At 43.2% G+C, this 20,959-nt stretch overlaps 1 protein-coding gene across 1 annotated transcript in view; it reads left to right on the plus strand.

Moving 5' to 3' along the window:
* Positions 1-3,880: 3,880 nt before the first annotated feature.
* The window catches only part of LOC120977577 (putative bifunctional UDP-N-acetylglucosamine transferase and deubiquitinase ALG13), a 104,606-nt gene continuing 87,527 nt past the window's right edge, over positions 3,881-20,959 (plus strand). Inside the window, exons 1-4 of the mRNA XM_040405575.1 lie at positions 3,881-4,021; positions 8,148-8,231; positions 14,432-14,482; positions 16,183-16,229. Of these exons, the coding sequence (XP_040261509.1) occupies positions 3,881-4,021; positions 8,148-8,231; positions 14,432-14,482; positions 16,183-16,229 (323 nt within the window). The remainder of the gene's footprint in view (positions 4,022-8,147; positions 8,232-14,431; positions 14,483-16,182; positions 16,230-20,959) is intronic.

Here is a 20,959-nt window from a genome sequence, read left to right on the forward strand (position 1 = left end):
TTTGCGGACCGCAAAATACAGAAAAAGCCATACGGTCGTGTGCAAGAGGCCTTATACTGCTATTTTCATTGTCATTGCTGCCAGAAGATGCGAGTAATTTACGATGGGGTGTACGCCTTATCACAGATTAAGCGCATTTTTGGTAGTCTGTGCACCTGCCTTTTTCCAGGCATAAAATGTATAAATTTGAAAACTCGCAACCCTGGCCTCGCCCCTGCAATTCCATTGCATCACATGCAGCATAAAAATGCAGTGCAACGGACGTTTAAAAAGTTGCAAAAAAAGGGGTTGTGTGACAATTTAACGCCAAAAAAGGCATATAACTGTTGGTAAATGACCTCCCCCATGTTTTTAGATTTCTTTGTGACTATTGCGGAAATGACCTTCAAGTCCCTCACCCTAGTGCTGAGAAACACATCCAGTAGGCAATATAGGACCATGGAGCTGTGACCATCTATAACTATGGGGTGAATATCATTGCCTGATTCTGTGTTTCAGTAACCACAGGTGGTAGAAGCTCTCCAATTCTACTTACACACCTGAAAGCAAGTACATCCTGACCTAATGCAGACTTCAGGTGCTGCCACAATCAGGTTGGATTATAAGGGAAGGTTTACACAGAGGGGGTCATTTACAAAGACCAGCTTTTTACACTGGTCTTTGTTTTCCCCATAGCTGCCAGAGGATTCGCCTAATTTATGTCAAGGCGCACTTCTGGCAGTCCGTGTGCCTGGAGTAAAAACTACTTCAGCCCTTGACTCCTGGCGTAATTTGCCGAAGTCCTGGCCACTCCCAAGCGTAACAACGTCTGTGTGACAAAATATAGTTGCATGGGCATTTAAAAAGTTGCAGAAAGGGGCCTGGTGACTTTTTTTATACCAAAAAAATGGCATTAAAAAAGGGCATAAAAATGTTTGTATGTGACCCCCAAAGATTTTGGAGGTTTTTCACCCGAAGCCAGAAGTGGATCCAGCAGGCAGTAGTATAATGCCCGATTTAGGCCGAGTTCACACGAACGTGTGTGACCCGTGCCCGTGCTGCGGGCCGCAATGCACGATCGCCGGCCGTAGGTCAGCCGCATCGGATCGCGGACCCATTCACTTTATGGGTCTGCGATCCGCCCGTTACGCAAAAAGATAGGACATGTTCTATCTTTTTGCGGAATGAAAGTACAGGACGCAACCCCACGGAAGCACTCTGTAGGGCTTCCGAGGGGTCCCGTTCCGTGCGGCTGTTCCGCAATTCCGGATTTGCGGACCCATTGAAGTGAATCCGTGATGTGGAATGCACACGGAACTGTGGCCGTGTATTGCGGCCCGCAATACGGCCACGGATCACACACGTTCGTGTGAAATAGGCCTTACACTGGGCAATTGTCGTGCAGATTATCGGGATTTAATGTTAGTGCGAACGCTTGTTCCCGATATTTGGCTCATGTACCGCAGATAACTCAGATGAACGGGCAAAACGCTCATTCATTAGGTCAAATCATTTGTGTGGACACCTAAATCCTTGGGGGTCATTTACTAACGCCTAATGTTGGTCATTAGGGATGAGCGAATTTCATATTTTGAAGTTCGTGTGTGGGTTCGTGTTGTGGTATTTACTGAATTGCGTTATGGATTCCATTACCACGGACCATAACGCAATTCCATAACTGAATGCCTTCAGATAGAAGCATTATGCAGGCCATAGACTTCTATTATGACGGAATGAATAACGGAATTCCTCTAAAGGCATTCCGTCATGGAATTGCGTTATGGTCCGTGGCAACGGAATCCATAACGCAATTCAGTAACTACCACAACACGAACTTCAAAATATGAAATTCGCTCATCCCTATTTGTCATTAAAAAAAAGTCACAAGGCCCTGTTTTACATGTCGGGGACTGGGGTGGGCTATCAATCCTGGCAAATTTACTAAGCTACCAGATTTACTAATGGACTTGCGACACTTTTAGACATAAAAAGTGTCGCAAGTCCCCTTTTCTGTCCAGCACTGCAACATAATTTTGGCACTCAGTCGGTATTGCGCCTTGTACGCCAGCCGGGCGTGACGGGGGTAATGCCCGGGCTGGGACTCCAGTCCCGGCAAATTTACTTACATTTGCGTCTGGAAACCGGTGAAAATGTAAGGATACTTTCACACTAGCGTTTTTCTTTTCCGGTGTTGAGTTCCGTCACAGGAGCTCAATACCGAAAAAAAACTGATCAGTTTTATACTAATGCATTCTGAATGGAGAGCAATCCGTTCAGGATGCATCAGTTTAGTCCCTCTTACGTTTTTTGGCCAGATAAAGTACCGCAGCTCGCTGCAGTTTTCTCTCCGGCCAAAAATCCTGAACACTTGCTGGAATGCCGGATCCGGCCCCAAGTGTTCCGGTTTTCTGGTCTGCACATGCGCAGACCTTTATAAGGGTACTTTCACACTTGCGGCAGGACGGATCCGACATGCTGTTCACCATGTCGGATCCGTCCTGCCGCCGCTCCGTCCCCATTGACTATAATGGGGACGGGGGCGGAGCTCCGGCGCAGCACGGCAAAAGCCGCCGGACTAAAAAGTCCTGCATGTCCGACTCTTTAGTCCGGCGGCTTTCGCCGTGCACCGCCCCCATTATAGTCAATGTGGACGGAGCAGCGGTCCGGCGAAATAGCGGCAGGACGGATCCGACATGGTGAACAGCATGTCGGATCCGTCCTGCCGCAAGTGTGAAAGTACCCTAAATGCAAAAAATAAAAATAAATACCAGATCCGACAAATTCCATCCGTTTGCGTCAGGATTGCCGGATCCAGCAGGCAGTTCCAGCGACGGAACTGCCTGCCGGAATCCTCTGCCGCAAGTGTGAAAGTGCCCTAAGCTAAAAGCTACACCAGCCAGGGGCACAGACTGCCACAGATGCGCCTTATTTATGATGAGGCACACGCCTCATCATAAATTAGACATATCTAACGGCAGTGCAGAGGGGAAAACTAAGACTGGCGTAAAAAGCCGGTCTTAGTAAATGTGCCCTCATGTGACTGCCTAGAGTAGTTTATCCCCAGCATTTACGCCTGTTTCCAGGTGTAAATATTGGTAAATTTATTCGAGGCCGAAGTCCTGGCCCCCAGCACGTCCCCACCACACTCCTAGGTGTCAAAACGCCTGTGAGACAGAATATTGTCTCATGGGCATTCAAAGACTCGCAAAAAGAGGGTTGTGCAACATTTCTATGTCAAACACTGGCATAAAAATGTTGGTAAATGACCCCTGTTGTTTAAAAAGTCACAAAACAAGGTCTTGCAAATTATTATTTTTTTTTACACTAAAAACTGCCGCAAATGAAGTAGGCCGGTGTGTGAAGCAAAGTTGTGTTCTAGGCATTTGTATATAGTGGACATTTTCTTTTCCTGTGTGGTGCCTCTGAAGTCCGCCACCACACCTGGTCCATGATGTGGTCTACAGAAAACTGCCATGTGTGAATGGGACTGTTGCCTAAATGTGTTTGGGCACACCACAGAGGGCATAGTGTGTGACTACCCTTTACTCCTGGTAGTATAGGTTTTCAGTCACAGAAGCTCTGAAATCTATTCCATGTAGACCCTGTGCAAGCCCAGGCAATGTGGTAGCCCCTCACAGCGACCATTGCATGGTTGGTTAATGGTAGTTTTTTTTGTCCCCTCTTTTCCTTCATCTTCCCCCTCCCATTAACTTTGCCCTTTAAGGAAGGATGTTCTGGCCGGTTCCGGTTGGACATTTGCCGGACGTATACATTGCAGAAGGTTGTGACTCCTGCGCTGAGGAGCGGGTGCACTTGCTCCTCCGCCTGTCAGGGAGGGCATAAAAGGGGCTGCAGCCGCCGAGCAGCCGCACTGCGAGGAGTGAAGGCCACGGCTGCCGTCATGCACAAGGGCTGGAAGAAGTACTTCGGCCAGAAGTCCCTCAACGAGGTGACTATGGACGAGTATCTGGGGAGCCTGGGACTGTACCGAAAACTAACAGCCAAGGACGCGTCCTGCCTCTTCAGAGCCGTGTCCGAGCAGGTATGAGGTGAATGGGTCTTCTCATATGCAAGGGAAGTGCATGCCCTCCATGCAGAGTTTACCTCAGCTACTCAGAAGTCGTCTTACTAGGACTCCTCTAGGTGTATTTTTTATTAGTGGTGTTTTCTCAGTTTAACAGGTTACTATTCACTAAGATTGGTCTAATGTATCTGTGCATTAAAAAAAAAAGTGGCATCTTTGCAGAGAAAAGTCTCATGTCTCCTGGAAAGTGCCCCTTTTTTTTAATTGCGCAAAAAAAAACAACCTAAATTGCACTTCACAATCACCACTGAAAACTGAAGTACGCCAGCCCTGGAATCGAGTAGAAATTAGACTGTTTTGGGGACAAATTTAGGTGGGGAAAAAAAGGTGCACGTACATAAATAGTTTGGGAAAAAAGTCGCAGAAGTTATCAAATCAAAATAGTCAAAGCCTCAAAAAACGGGTGCAATTTCAGTAGTAAATGCGACAAAAAAATTAAATAAGACAGCATTTTATTACACTAAACGGGCACAAATGCTTTAGTAAATGTGCCCAGTGTCTGGAGACGGGCATTTGGGGATTTTTGTTATTTTTGATCCTGTGACATAAATGTAGTGTTTTTACCCCGTCCTCTCCTCCTGAGATGTGTAGGGTTGGAACTCCGGCCAGCCGCAAATTTAGTAGCTGAAAAACGACATCGACCCCCTGGGCATAGTGTTTTTTAGACAGGAGCACGGACTACCATATGTGCGCCAAATTTATAACGCCTTGTCCTAAATTAGCTGTATAATATGCCAGAGCAGGGGAAACAACTAAGGCTGGCAAAAAGCCATTTTAGTAAATGTCCCCCACTGACTTTTGCCAGGGTCCTTCAGGTTCTGTCACAGTTGGGAGTCTTTGTTAAAAAAAAAAAAAAAAAAAAATTTTTACTCAAGTTCTACTCCCCTTTTGTGCAGAAGTCCGTGTGGAAAAACTAGACCAGCCCCTGGTTGGAGTAATGTTTCAATGTCCTGGTACGATTTTTGTATGATCCCTAAACAAGGGATCTAACCCTGTGGTCTGCAAAATTGAGGCTCCATTCACACGTCCGCAACGTGTTTTGCGGAGACGCAAAACACGGAAAGCGGCAATGTGCGTTCTGCATTTTGCGGACCGCACATTGCCGGCACTAATAGAATACGCCTGTTCTTGTCCGCAATTGCGGACAAGAATAGGACATGTTCTATTTTTTGGCGGAACGGAAGTGCGGACCCGGAAGTGCGAATCCGCAATTCCGTGTCTGGGCAGCACATCATGCTGCCCCATAGGAATGGATGGGTCCGCAATTCCGTTCCGCAAAATGCGGTACGAAATTGCGGACGTGTGAATGGAGCCTTAGTCTGGGGCAGGGTCAGCAATCTTCGGCACTACAATTCCCAGCATGCTCCGTTCATTTCTATGGGAGTTATGAGAAGAGCAGAGCAAGTGTGCATTCTGGGAGTTGTAGTTTCAAACCACCTGAAGTGCGGGAGGTTGCCTACCCCTGGTCTATGGGCAAGAGAATGAGAAGATGTGATTTATGATGGTATTTGAGTTTTCCGGTTCTAAAAAAATAGCAGAAGACTCCTTTTTAGTAGTAAAAACCGGGGTGTCACCCTTACAGCCTAAAAGTGGAGCCGATAGGACAGTGAGGTGTTCTAACAGCGATGTATAGATCCTCACTATATGCATCTGGGTGGGAAAACCATGGCACAGGAGTTCTCTAGAACCATCTTTATACCAAATATTGCACCCTAGGTATATCCAAGATTTAATTATGTTTACTAGATCATTGCCAAAAGTTACACTTGCTTCCAGGCGTAAATGTCTGTAAACTTGTTGGGGCCGATGGCCTGTTCCCCGCTACGCACTTGACAGTGTTGAACGCAGCGCAGAAATGACTCTTTGCCTTGTGGCAGGAAAGCTTACCATTCACTAGACCTGGCAGAAGCCAGAGATGTGTTCTTTTGGCCTCTGTGACACTGATAAATGTCATAACTCGTTTCTCCTGTATGGTGTCCTTCAGTCTCCTACATTATTCCATGCAGAGACATCTCCAATAAAGTGCGCTGTGTGGTATCTATAAATTCTAACATAGAGGCCTATGGGCGACCTTATTTCTCAAGGTTACGCAGATTGAGCAAACCAATTTCCTTATGCCAGGTGTGCTCAACCTGCAGCCCTCCAGCTGTTGCAAAACTACAGCTCCCAGCATGCCCAAACAGCCTACAGCAGGGCATTTTGGGAGTTGTAGTTTTACAACAGCTGGAGGGCTGCAGGTTGAGCTTGCCTGCCATATGCCTAAGGCTACTTTCACTCTTGCGGCAGAGGATTCCGGCAGGCAATTCAGTCGCCAGAACTGCCTGCCGGATCCGTCAAAATGTATGCAAACTGATGGCATTTGTCAGACTGGTCAGGATCCTGATTCGTATGACAATTGCATTAAAATGCCTGATCAGTCTCTCCGGTGTCATCCGGAAAAATGGATCCGGCATAAAAAATAAAAATTCCGCATTTTTTTAGGTCTGAGCATGCGCAGACCGCAATGCCGGATCCGGCATTAATGCATTTCAATGGGAAAAAATGCCGGATCCGGGAAGTGTTCCGGAATTTTGGACAGAGATAAAACCGCAGCATGCTGCTTATCTCCGTCCTGAAAAGGCAAAAAGACTGCACTGAAGACATCCTAATGCATCCTGAACGGATTGCTCTCCATTCAGAATGCATGGGGATAAAACTGATCAGTTCTTTTCCGGTATAGAGCCCCTGTGATAGAACTCTATGCCGGAAAAGAATAACGCTAGTGTGAAAGTACCCTAACGCTTCATGCACATGGCCGTCTCCATATTTCACTCTGCATGCAACGGATCCACAAGTTATGGATACTTGCCATGGGCATTCCGTATTTTTCTCATTCCAGTTTTTTATTTTACTCGCATATAGCGCCGACATGCATATTATGCAGCCCTTTTCCAATGACTATTGCTAGCTGTCTCCCATGGAGCTCGCATCAATAGAAAGGGCTACTCTTGCCCATTATACAGACCAGAATAGGACACGTTCTATAATTTGTAGAACAGCCACATGCATCTGCAAAAATTACAGTTTGCCAGCGGTTTGATAAGCAACTCTCACAGCTGATAGCCGGGCTGGCTTCATTTATAAGAAGTGCCGTCATGATGAAACTCCCCCTTGTGCATCAAAAATTGGGCACATCTGTCTCATCTGAAAGTTGAAGTTAGGCTACTTTCACACTTGCAGCAGAGTGATGCGGCAAGCAGTTCAGTCGCCGGACCTGCCTGCCGGATCCGGCAATCTGCATGCAAACTGACAGCATTTGTAGACTGACCCGGATGCGGATCCATCTTACAAATGCATTTCAAGAACGGATCAGTCTCTCCGGATGTCATCCAGAGAAACGGATCCGTTATATTTTGGATGGAGATAATACCGTAGCATGCTGCAGAATTTCCTCCGTCCAAAACGCTGTTCAATGACTGAACTGAAGACCTCCTGATGCATCCTGAACGGATTGCTCTCCATTCAGAATGTATGGGGATGAAACTGATCAGTTCTTTTCCGGTATTGAGCCCCTAGGAGGAAACTCAATGCCGGAAAAGAAAAACGCTAGTGTGAAAGTACTAGAAACTTTCCTCCAGGCTTTTTTTTTTTCTCACTCCCAAATTTCAGTGTCTTTTTATTAATCAGTGCAGGTCATTTATGAACTGTGCCAGATTATGGTGTAAAAAGTTGCAACTAGGGCCTTTTTTTTTTCACACAAATGTTTTTGTGCCACATTCGATAGGGGCTGGGACATTTACGCCTGGAAATGGGCGTAAATGTTGGCGAAAAATGACTCCACGCAGGGTCTGGAGTAGATTTTAATCCTGGTGCACAGACTAGCAGAGTTGCGTCTAATTTGACCAGATGCATTCCGTGTAATAAATTATGCGCATCGTCCGCTAGTGCAAAGGGGGAAAAGCCAGTCTTTGTAAATGTATGTTTTGTACGAACAGTTTGGGTTATGTAGCTAGATTGTTTTGTTTTTCCTTTTGTTTTTTGAACATGCATGTAATTTTGTTACATTTTTCACATTTTGCTTGTTTGCTATGGGCCTCTTTTTCAGCTTTTCTACTGTCAGATTCACCACAATGAAATACGGAAAATGTGCGTGTCATACATGAGGAAGAATGAAAAGCTCTTTGACTCTGTAAGTTAGTATGCAATTAACTTGTCTTGGAAAAGTGTGTAAATGATACTGTATGAATACTGTAGTGAATCCTAACACCTATATGATTTGCACTGCTCCAGATGGAGACCAAATTGGTTGAGAGACCAAAAAGTATCATTTGATTCCTGAATTTTAAAACCTAACCTAAGTTTGCTACATACGTTTTACTTGTAATAAAACATTTTTTGGTTTGGATCCTTGAATTATTAAAAACCACCAGATTCCCGCTTCCATAGTGTTTACTTACTTTGGGGAAAACAGTGACACCCCTTCCCCCAATAATGCAGTTTGGAAAAAAGTTAACAAAATGGAGATCTAAGATTCTTCTTCCATATGCTAGAAAACTGGCGTAAAAGCTGCAAACTTTGACGCTGGGACTTATTAAAGACAATTATGTAAAATTGTCTGTGCAGGTGCCATTCAATGCCACCTTCTGAAAAGGAGGAATGGCATGGGCAGGGACATTATGCTTTCTTTCTGGCATAAATGATGACTGAAATCTGTGTCTGATAAAAGCTAGCGTAGATTTAATCTTAGGTGCACAGGCTGCTGGAGGGTGCTCTGGCAGTGCAGTGGATATTGAGACTGGCATGCAAAAGGCTGGTTTTGATAAATCTCCCCCTTTGTGTATTTCTGAACATGTATACCTCTTCCCTTCCACTCTGTGCCAATCTTATGTAGGTTTTCTTGGAGAACTGGTAGTCCTCTGCACTTGGCAGAATCTCGCTGTACATGCACGTATTGCTAGCAACTAGGTGTGCACTGCCCTTACTATTAAAGTGGATCTGTAAGCTTACCAGCTTCCAGCCACTAGCTTGCCTTTTCTTGTTTTTTGGATGTGCCACTATCCATTAGGACATGAAAAGGCATCTCCTTGATTCACCTGCATAGTGGTGTCGTGGGCTTATGCAACCCCTATAATGGAGATTACATTTTAGAATTTTACTTTTTTGGCAGATTTTCCATTTTAACCACTTCACATCCGGGCCATTTGCCCCCTTCCTGACCAGGCCTAATTTTGCAAATCTGACATATCTCACTTTATGTGGTAATAACTTTGGAATGCTTTTACTTAGAAAAGCCATTCAGACATTGTTTTCTCGTGACACATTGTACATCATGCTTTTAAAACAGAAAGGAATACCTCCTAAAATATTTATTACTTAACATTCCCCATATGTCTACTTTATGTTGACATCATTTTGGAAATTTTGGACATTTTATTTTTTTAGGAAGTTAGAAGGCTTAGAACTTTAGAAGCAATTTTAATACCAGTTCAGGTCTGAAGTCACTTTGTGGGGCTTGCATAGTAGATACCCCCATAAATGACCCCATTGTAGAAACTATAACCCTCAAGTTACTTAAAACTGATTTTACAAACTTTGTGAACCCTTTAGGCGTTCCACAAGAATTAAATGAAAATTAAAGGAAAATGGAGATCAAATCTTTAAATTTCACTTGTTTGGCAGATTTCCCATTTTAATTCTTTTTTTTTTTTTTTCTTTAACACATCGAGGCTTAACAGCCAAACAAAACTCAATATTTATTACGCTGATTCTGCGTTTTACAGAAACACCCCACATGTGGTTATAAACTGCTGTATGGGCACACGGCAGGGCAGAAGAAAAGGAGCGCCACATGGTTTTTGGAAGGCAGATTTTGCTGAACTGGTTTTTAGATGCCATGTCCCATTTGAAGCCCCCCTGATGCACCCTTACAGTAGAAAATCCCAAAAAGTGACCCCCATTTTGGAAACTAGGGGATAAGGTGCCAGTTTTATTGGTACTATTTTTGGGTACATATGATTTTATTTTATTTTTTTGATCATTCATTTATAACACTTCATCGGGCAAGGTGACCAAACAATTTTTACAGCGTTCACCTGAGGGGGTTAGGTCATGTGACATTTTATAGAGCAGATAGTTACGGACGTGGCGATACCTAATATGTATACTTTTTCTTATTTAAGGTTTACACAATAATGGCATTTTTGAAACAAATTTTTTTTTTAATGTGTCCATGTTCTGAGAGCTATAGTATTCAGAAACGTCCATTCAGAGGTAAAGAACCACCTCCCGGACTTTTATAGTCAACAGGCGGAGGGGAGGTGGTTAATAATTTTTTCCATATCACCACGACGGCACACAAGGAGATTGACCCCTGACTTCTGTAGGGGCAGGAACATAGAAAGCTTTAAATCCCCCCCCCCCCCCCCCCCACCACCAACACCAGTTTCCTGTCCCTACAGAGGACAGGGCGGAGAAAGGTCTCCCTTTGTCCAGGGAGATGAAGATGGGAATCCTACCGCACACCATGATGGATCGTGGTGTCCCCCTGCGGTCCCGTACGAACGCTGAGCAGGGGGGAATTGGGAGGGCTTGTTCTGGTGATCCGGAGGCTGCTCCCGGGGCGACATCTCCCGCCTTGCCCCTGGAGGGTTAAGCTGGGATTGCGTGGTCGGCGCTTTGAAAAATACGTCACTTCCGGCGGATGCAGGAAGTGACTGGGAGGCGTTCTGGCCGGCATAAAGCGGAGGAGCAACACTGATCTGAGGTCAAGAAAAGTACAGCACCTCCAGAATCGCAGGTGCATGCTACCAAGGCAACAATGTATAAAAACATGAAAAAAGTAGCAGCACACTACTAAATGCACTAAGACTGGGTGAACAGGTGAATGTGTAAACAGGGTCAAATACATGACGCCCATACTTTCTATTAAGCAGGGTTAGAAGCTCTTTGCGCATATAATTGATCAAAAATATGTTGGGCCCATCTACCAGACGTCAAGGTGGCTTCTAATCAGATGGGACCTACTCTAACACGGAGTGTCCAGCTCCATTGTTACTGTGACTCAAAGCACCAAGGGGTGGGCGGGGAGTGCCAAGTTTCACAGAGGACGCCTTATTCTTTTAAAAAAAAAAAAAAATATATATATATATATATATATATATATATATATATATATATATATATATATATATATATATATATATATATATATATATATATATATATATATTTTATATAATTTATTTATTTTTAGATCTCCAAAGAAAAGAACAGCACCTCCAGACAGAATCGCAGGTGCAAGCTACCAAGGCAACAATGTGCTGCTTGTAAAATCCAGTTACAGGATAGAATTTTCTTCAGTCCCTCCCAAACAAGTTCATTGTATCCAGCCTCAGGTCTCTGACTGCTCAAAACAAGATCTGGCAGAGCGTGCAAGACCTCTTAAAAATGGAAGTGGTAGTTAAAGTCCTGTTTCAAGAGCAAGGAAGAGGTTTTTACTCCAATCTATTCCTAGTAAAAAAGAAAGGGGTCTCGTTCCAAACCATAATAAATCTAAAATCCCTGAACAAATTCATATCTTACCGAAAATTCAAGATGGAGTCCCTGGGGTCCATAATACCCTTAATAGGAAAAGACTTCTTAATGTGCACGGTGGACTTAAAGGATGCCTATTACCATGTCCCAATTCGTGTCACTTACCAAAAATTCCTGCGGTTCGCCATCAAAGACCACAGAGGGTTTATACATCATTATCAATTCACGGCCCTTCCATTTGGAATTTCCTCCGCACCCAGGATTTTCTCCAAACTCTTAGTCGAGATGGTGGCATATTTGAGGAAAAGGGGACTAATCTTAGTCCAATACTTAGACGATTTTCTCTTAATTGGCGATTCCGTAGACCACCTATTGGCAGATTTATACACCTTCCTGTCAACACTGGGAAAACTGGGGTGGATAGTAAACATCATCAAATCTACAACAGTCAACAAAAATACGTTTCCTGGGGGTGATTCTAGACTCTCATACTCAATCCACTTTTCTTCCCCAAGAAAATCAAATCGCTACGGGAGAATGTCAGAATGTTTCAAAAGATCTGCTCCATAAGGGAAGCAATGAGTCATCTGGGCCTACTCACATCATGCATAACCTCAGTACCTTGGAGTCAACTGCATTTTCGACCTCTATAGACTTGGATACTTTGGAACAGGCAACAGGTTACTCTAGACTACAGTGTGTCAATTCCTCACATGGTAAAGACATCACTATGTTGGTGGACAGTCCCAAGGAACCTCTCCAGGGGAGTAGTATGGAAGAGAACGCCCTATGTACAAATCATGATGGACGCAAGTCCGTTAGGATAGGGAGTGAAAATGGGAGATTATTACTATTAGGTCTCCTGGCCCCAATTGATCAGCTCTGTCGTCAAATTTCAGAGAACTGAGGGCAGTATGGGAATCCCTAAAGATGGTGGAAGAAAATCTTCGGGGTTCCCACCTAAAAATCCTTTCTGACAACAGGACGACCGTTGCCTACCTCTCCCATTAGGGAGGGACAAAGTTGAAAAATCTCCTGGCCTTATCTACCAAGATCTTCAACTGGGCAGAACAAAACGTAAGATTCATTTTGGCGATCCATCTCAAGGGGTCGCTGAATCTAGAGGCGGACTATCTCAGTCGGAAGAAATTAAACTAGACAGAATGGTCTCTAAATACAGAAGTCTATGGAGATGACGGTTTGGCACTATTTTGGGGTGCATATGACTTTTTGTACAGTCTCTCTGGGGTTGGGTCATGTGATATTTTTTATAGAGCTGGCTGTTACGGATGCGGCGATACCTAAGATGTATCCTTTTTTTTTTTTTTATGTATTTAACTTTAAAGGGACACTGACAGGCCCAATAAGCATATTTAGGTATAGATATGACAGTACAGGTCTTATCAAGTGTATTAAAATCATCTAAGTATCCCCCCTGTCCACCTTATAAATACTGAAAACTAAAGTTTTATAACCTGCTTGTCTCGTCTCCAATCTGCCCAAGGGGCGGCGTTTCATCTCAAAATGCGCCCAGCCAGCAGCTCCCAACTGCCGTTCTGAAGCCCCGCCCAGCTCATCAATATTCACTTCGCTGGGCGGCGGCTACAACTCTCCCCGACTCAAGTGCCCGGCGCATGCGCATAAAGCAGAGGCTGCAGCGGCCTCTAAGACGCAGACTGTCTGTACGCAGGTGCGATGTGACCCCGGCCGGGCGCATGCGCTGAAGATTAGACTGAGGACGTGCCCAGAGGATTGAATTGCCCATGCGCAGGATCTTGAGTCGGGGAGAGTTGTAGCCGCCGCCCAGCGAAGTGAATATTGATGAGCTGGGCGGGGCTTCAGAACGGCAGTTGGGAGCGGCTGGCTGGGCTCATTTTGAGATGAAACGCCGCCCCTTGGGCAGATTGGAGACGAGACAAGCAGGTTATAAAACTTTAGTTTTCGGTATTTATAAGGTGGACAGGGGGGATACTTAGATGATTTTAATACACTTGATAAGACCTGTACTGTCATATATATACCTAAATATGCTTATTGGGCCTGTCAGTGTCCCTTTAACACAATAATAGCATTTTTGAAACAAAAAATGTTTTAATGTCTCCATGTTCTGAGAGCTATAGTTTGAGCGATTTTTCTTATGTAGGGCTCATTTTTTGTGGAATGAGGTGACTGTTTGTTTTATTGATGCCATTTTGTGGGACCTAAGCCATTTTGATCTCTTAGTGTTGCACTTTATGTAATGTAAGGTGACAAAAATGGCTTTTTGACAGTTTATTTTTTATGATGTTTATCGGACGGGGTGGATATGTGATATATTTATAGAGCCAGCCGTCACGAACGCGGCAATACCAGACATGTCTATTTTTATTTTTTTTCCTATTTTTAACTTTAATTACTTAATCGGGTATTTTTTTTATTTTTTACATGTGAAACCTTTTTTTTATTTTACACTTTGTGTGCCCCATAAGGTCATACAAGACCTCTGGGGAACATTTGACTTCATTTTTCACTATTGATTTCTCCTGTAACTGGGACTGACATAGTAGCCCCAGTTACCGGGGAAATACAGCACCCTGAGCGGCTGTACAGCATAATACAGCGCTGTACAGCCTCAATGCAGGGCTGATCGAGGTCTATGGAAGACCCGACAGCTCCTGGACTCTCCCGGCCCGGTGATCACATGACCACTGGGCCGGGACAGGAAGCGGCATAGCGCTTCCTGATCTGTATACACAGCGCTCATTGATGCTGTCCAGAATACCAGTGCTGATGCTTAAGGGAGTTAAGATAATACGTTTTGGGGGGCAGGGGTGAGTGAACATATTTCCTAACTGCCTATATCTGTCCCTTATTTAGTATGTAGAAGGCCCTTTCGAGAAATATTTGGAAAGATTAGAAGATCCTAAGGTAAGCCAGCTGCTGTGAGTGTGTTTGTGTCATTTTTCAGGCATTGACCTCAATGGTGTAATGGCTGAGGCATTGTTGTGATGGGGTTTGCATAGAGAGAGATGGAGAGCATATGCCTCCAGTTTCAAACAGATATACAGATATTTTTTTCCTAAGGGACGGTGGCTTACTGACCGAATCTGACTTTTTTGCCATGTGCATGACCCGCACTGTGAAACCAGTGTGTACACTTGTGCATGTACCGTTGTGGTGGAAGGCAGCCTGCAGAGTAACTAGTTACACAGTGTACATCTGGCTATATAACCAAGAGCCTTCACTAGAGACTGTCTCTTGTTCTTGGGGTCAGAAGTAGTAATGTGTCTATTTTAGATGCCTTAGGTCTTTAAAAGAATTGTATATGAGTGGCCCTCATGTCTGTGGGCTATGCTGGCCTTGCAGCCACACTACTTTCAAGTAGTAAGATCTCCTTTCAGTCTCTAAAGAGGTTTATCTTGGGCTGAGTTCACACTTCAGTTATTTGGTCAGTTATTTCCATCATTGATTGTGAGCCAAAACCAGATGTGAAGCCTACTTTGAGATGAGGTATAATGGTAAGATTTGCACCTTTTCTGTGTTTTTGACCTGTACCTGGTTTTGGCTCACAATCACAGATTGCAATAACTGACCAAATAACTGAAATGTGAACTCAGCCTTACATGGGTAAATTAAAGGGAACCTGTCACCAAAAAAACGCTTACTAAGCTGTTAATAGTATCTTATAGTGCTACATAGTAGTTTCCTAATGCACTTTTTCATCGTTTAGCCGCATCTAGCCTCCTTGAGAAATCTGTTTTATTCAGCCGCTGCCACTAGCTTCAAGTCAGGTTTGAAGTCAAGGGGGCAGCGGCCTAGGCGTCTCCAATGCTGCTCTCCCCGCCTCCCGCCACCTTTATTGACAAGCCGGATCTCAGTGCCGGGACCGCGCTCCCAGCCCGCATGCGCAGTAATGGGCTGCTGTAGCGCGATCCCGGCTCTGGCTCGTACACTCAGCCGGCTTCAGTTTTGCTACTGCGCATGCGCCCGCCATCTTCTGTAACTGCGCTAGTATGTAAGGCTGGCGGGCGCATGCGCAGTAGCGAAACTGAAGCCGGCTGAGTGTACGAGCCGGAGCCGGGATTGCTCTACAGCAGCCCTTTACTCCGCATGCGGGCTGGGAGCGCGGTCCCGGCACGGAGATCCGGCGTGTCAATAAAGGCGGCGGGAGGCGGGGAGAGCAGCATTGGAGACGCCTAGGCCGCTGACCCCTTGACTTCAAACCTGACTTGAAGCTGGTGGCAGCGGCTGAATAAAACATAGATTTCTCAAGGAGGCTAGATGCGGCTAAACGATGAAAAAGTGCATTAGGAAACTACTATGCAGCACTATAAGGTACTATTAACAGCTTAGTAAGTGTTTTTTTGGTGACAGGTTCCCTTTAAATACAAAATTTGGTAATGGGTCACTTGCAAAACCTAGCATCTGTTTGAAGTTTTGGCAGCTCCAGGACTCTAATTTTCACACACGAGCCTCTGAATAGTCAATTACACTCAGCTGAAAGAGATCACACCATTTCTTAATATGAAAAAAGATACTGTATTAGTTGCATTTTCCAGTTATGATATGGGAAATCCATATTCATCTGTTTGATTTCTGCTTTATTAATCCTGCATTTTTCCATATAGGAGAGCGCAGGCCAACTTGAGATAACTGCTCTTTCCTTAATTTTCAAGTGAGTAACAAGTATGACCATTGTAATTTCCTACATGGAAACCTGTCTGAGTCTGCTTTCACATGGCTGTATGTGGTCTGCGAAATGTAGTCCGTGTGCCTGCCAAATTTCTCGGGCCGACCAGGCGCATGTGAACCAAACTCACTGCACCATAGTAATCTGTGATGCTGTGAGTTCAAGCCCTACCATGGTTCTGCTGTCCCATACTCCCAGCATTTTTAAATATGGGACATTAGACCCACAGTTGCTTCAACTCACAGTATCATAGATCACCTATGATGCAGTAAGTTGTCTCACGGACTGTTTCCTGGACCCCACATGGCCTTGTGAACCTAAGTATGTTAGAAAGAGATCTAAAAATTGTGAAATCATTGTACGTTCAGATTTTTCAGCTGTGGACCGCTAGCCAATTTTTTAAGAATGATTGACTGAAAAAAAAAAAAAGTAATATCCCACTTGCAAGAGTATATGGGTCTCAACTACTGTTATGGAAGTGTTATGCTTTTATTACAGTGTCTATGTTCCAGTTCGATCTTTCTGCTATAAAAAAAAATAACATTGAGTCTTCATTTTAAGGTCATGCTGTGAGAATTATTTATGGGGTTCTGGTCATTAACATCAATTTAAATGGTTCAGTCAATTTCTGAATGCTTTGTACAAAACTTTGTTTGAGATCCTTTTTTCCAGCTTACTTGCTGTAAAACAAGGTCTCACCATTGGGTATTCTTTGAGTACGATCTGTATTTACAAGAACAATTGTGTAGTTAAAGGCTATGTACACCTTCGGAGACAATTATTTTTATGATTTGCATTTTACTCATTTTGGGCTTAAAATAATTTTTTTCAATCTGTCTTCATTAAAATATTGAGCTGTTCTGTGACAAAGGGTTAACTGTTTTCTAGCTGTGAACTTGTACTTTTAATTATCTCTAAATTACTAAAAGGTCATAAACACTTATTTAAAGGGAACCTGTCACCGGGATTTTGTGTGTAGAGCTGAGGACATGGGTTGCTATATGGCCGCTAGCACATCCGCAATACCCAGTCCCCATAGCTCTGTGTGCTTTTATTGTGTAAAAAAAAATCGATTTGATACATATGCAAATTGACCTAAGAGGAGTCAGGGACAGGACTCATCTCAGGTAAATTAGCATAGCGTTTTTTTAACACAATAAAAGCACAGAGAGCTATGGGGACTGGGCATTGTGGATCTGCCAGCGGCCATCTAGCAACCCATGTTCTCAGCTCTATACACAAAATCCCGGTGACAGGTTCCCTTCAAGCCACATTCTTATCAGTAAGATAAGAACTGAGCTATAATGAATGTTTATAAGGTCAGAGATAAGGAACCTATCTGAGCACAGAGAAAATACAGATCCTGCTATTAGATAATCTCAAAGCTGTGCAGGTAAAACTGCTCATCCATTATAAAAAAATAATTTAAAAATTATTTGTAGCTCAAAACAAGTACAATGCAACAATAAAAAATGCCATCAAAGGTGTACACAGCCTTTAAGCCACATTCTTATAAGTAGATAAGAATTTATCTATAATAAGCGTTCATAAGGTCAGAGCATCTTACTCCTGTACAAAGAAAAAGGCTCCAAATTTTTTAAGAAAAACAAATTTTAAAAATGATTAGCTCAAAATGAGTACAATGCAATAATAATAAAAAAAAAACATTGCCCCTTGCAGATGAGCATGTCCGGGTGCGTCCCAATGCATTGCGGCAAACCCGCGCGAGTAGGTACGCAATTGCAGTCAGTTTTGATTGCGTTCCGTTGTTCGGTTTTTATCGCGCGGGTGCAATGCGTTTTGCACGCGTGTGATAAAAAACTGAATGTGGTACCCAGACCCGAACTTCTTCACAGAAGTTCAGGTTTGGGTTCAAGGTTGTGTAGATTGTATTATTTTCCCTTATAACATGGTTATAAGGGAAAATAATAGCATTCTGAATACAGAATGCATAGTACAATAGGGCTGGAGGGGTTAAAAAAAAAATTAACTCTCCTTAATCCACTTGTTCGCACAGCCGGCTTCTCTTCTGTCTTCTTTTGTGAGGAATAGGACCTTTGATGACGCAACTACGCTCATGACATGGTCCATCACCATGGTGATGGATCATGTGACGGACCATGTGATGAACGCAGTGACGTCATCAAAGGTCCTATTCCTCACAAAAGAAGACAGAAGAGATGCTGGCTGCGCGAACAAGTGGATCAAGGTGAGTTAAATTATTTGAAAACATTTTTTAACCCCTCCAGCCCTATTTTACTATGCATTCTGTATTCAGAATGCTATTATTTTCCCTTTTATAACCATGTTATAAGGGGAAATAATGATGATCTGGTCCCCATCCCAATCGTCATCTAGCAACTGTGCGTGAAAATCACACCGCATCCGCACTTGCTTGCGATTTTCACGCAACCCCATTAATTTCTATGGGGCCTGCGTTACGCGAAAAATGCACAGAGGAGCATGCTGCGATTTTCACACAACGCAAAAGTGATGCGTGAAAATCACCGCTCATGTGCACAGCCCCATAGAAATGAATGGGTCCGGATTCAGTGCGGGTGCAATGCGTTCAACTCACGCATTGCACCCGCGCGGAAATCTCCCCCATGTGAAAGGGGCCTAAAGGTGTACATAGCCTTTAACACCTTCTACCCCGGGCCAGTTTTCACCTTCCTGCCCAGGCCATTTTTTGCAAATCTGACATGTCATTTTATGTGGCAATAACTTTGGTAATAACTTTGGAACGCTCTTATTTATCCAAGCCATTCCTTGTGACACATTGTACTTCATGACAGTAATAAATTTGACTCAATATATTTCACCTTTATTTATGAAAAAATCCAAAATTTACCAAAAAATTGGAAAAATTTGCAATTTCTAAACCGAAAGTGATACCTAAAAAAATATTTATTTACATTCCCCATACTGTATGTCTACTTTATGTTTGCATCATTTTGTAAATGTCATTTTATTTTTTGGGGATGTTAGAAGGCTTAGAATTTTAGAAGCAATTCTTAAAATGTTTAAGAATTTCCAAAACCCACTTTTTAAGGACCAATTCAGGTCTGAAGTCACTTTGTGGGGCTTACATAAAGGAAACCCCCCATAAATGACCCTATTGTAGAAACTACACCCCTCAAGTTACTCAAAACTGATTTTACAAACTTTGTTAACCCTTTAGGTGTTCCACAAGAATTAAAGGAAAATGGAGATGAAATTTCAAAATTTCACTCTTTTGGCAGATTTTCCATTTTAATCCCTTCTTCTTGAATGGCTGTTTTGGCACGCTTTTTATTTTTTATTTTTTACAACGTTCATCTGACAGGTTAGATCATGCGCTATTTTTATAGAGCAGGTTGTTACGGACGCAGTGATATCAAATATGTCTACTTCTTTGTTTCAGTTTTACATAAAGCATTTTTGAAAAAAAGTTTGTCCATTTTGTGAACGCCATATTTTTTTTTTTTCTGCCGATCGTCTTGTGCAGGGGCTCATTTTTTGCAGGAAGAGTTGATGTTTTAACCACCTCAGCCCCCAGTGCTTAAACACCCTGAAAGACCAGGCCACTTTTTACACTTCTGACCTACACTACTTTCACCGTTTATTGCTCGGTCATGCAACTTACCACCCAAATGAATTTTACCTCCTTTTCTTCTCACTAATAGAGCTTTCATTTGGTGGTATTTCATTGCTGCTGACATTTTTACTTTGTTATTAATCGAAATTTAACGATTTTTTTGCAAAAAAATGTCATTTTTCACTTTCAGTTGTCAAATTTTGCAGAAAAAACAAGATCCATATATAAATTTTGCTCTAAATTTATTGTTCTACATGTCTTTGATAAAAAAAAAATGTTTGGGTAAAAATAAAATGGTTTGGGTAAAAGTTATAGCGTTTACAAACTATGGTACAAAAATGTGAATTTCCGCTTTTTGAAGCAGCTCTGACTTTCTGAGCACCTGTCATGTTTCCTGAGGTTCTACAATGCCCAGACAGTACAAACACCCCACAAATGACCCCATTTCGGAAAGTACACACCCTAAGGTATTCGCTGATGGGCATAGTGAGTTCATAGAACTTTTTATTTTTTGTCACAAGTTAGCGGAAAATGATGGGTCACTTGTGGGGTAGTTATACTGCCCTGGCATTCTAGGGGCCCAAATGTGTGGTAAGGAGTTTGAAATCAAATTCTGTAAAAAATGACCTGTGAAATCCGAAAGTTGCTCTTTGTAATATGGGCCCCTTTGCCCACCTAGGCTGCAAAAAAATGTCACACATCTGGTATCTCCGTACTCAGGAGAAGGTGGGGAATGTGTTTTGGGGTGTCATTTTATATATACCCATGCTGGGTGAGAGAAATATCTTGGCAAAAGACAACTTTTCCCATTTTTTTATACAAAGTTGGCATTTGACCAAGATATTTATCTCACCCAGCATGGGTATATGTAAAAAGACACCCCAAAACACATTCCTCAACTTCTCCTGAATACAGAGATACCAGATGTGTGACACTTTTTTGCAGCCTAGGTGGGCAAAGGGGCCCAAATTCCTTTTAGGAGGGCATTTTTAGACATTTGGATACCAGACTTCTTCTCACGCTTTGGGGCCCCTAAAATGCCAGGGCAGTATAAATACCCCACATGTGACCCCATTTTGGAAAGAAGACACCCCAAGGTATTCAATGAGGGGCATGGTGAGTTCATTGAAAAAAAAAA

This window comes from Bufo bufo, chromosome 8 (assembly GCF_905171765.1).
Source record: "Bufo bufo chromosome 8, aBufBuf1.1, whole genome shotgun sequence".
Taxonomy (NCBI): domain Eukaryota; kingdom Metazoa; phylum Chordata; class Amphibia; order Anura; family Bufonidae; genus Bufo; species Bufo bufo.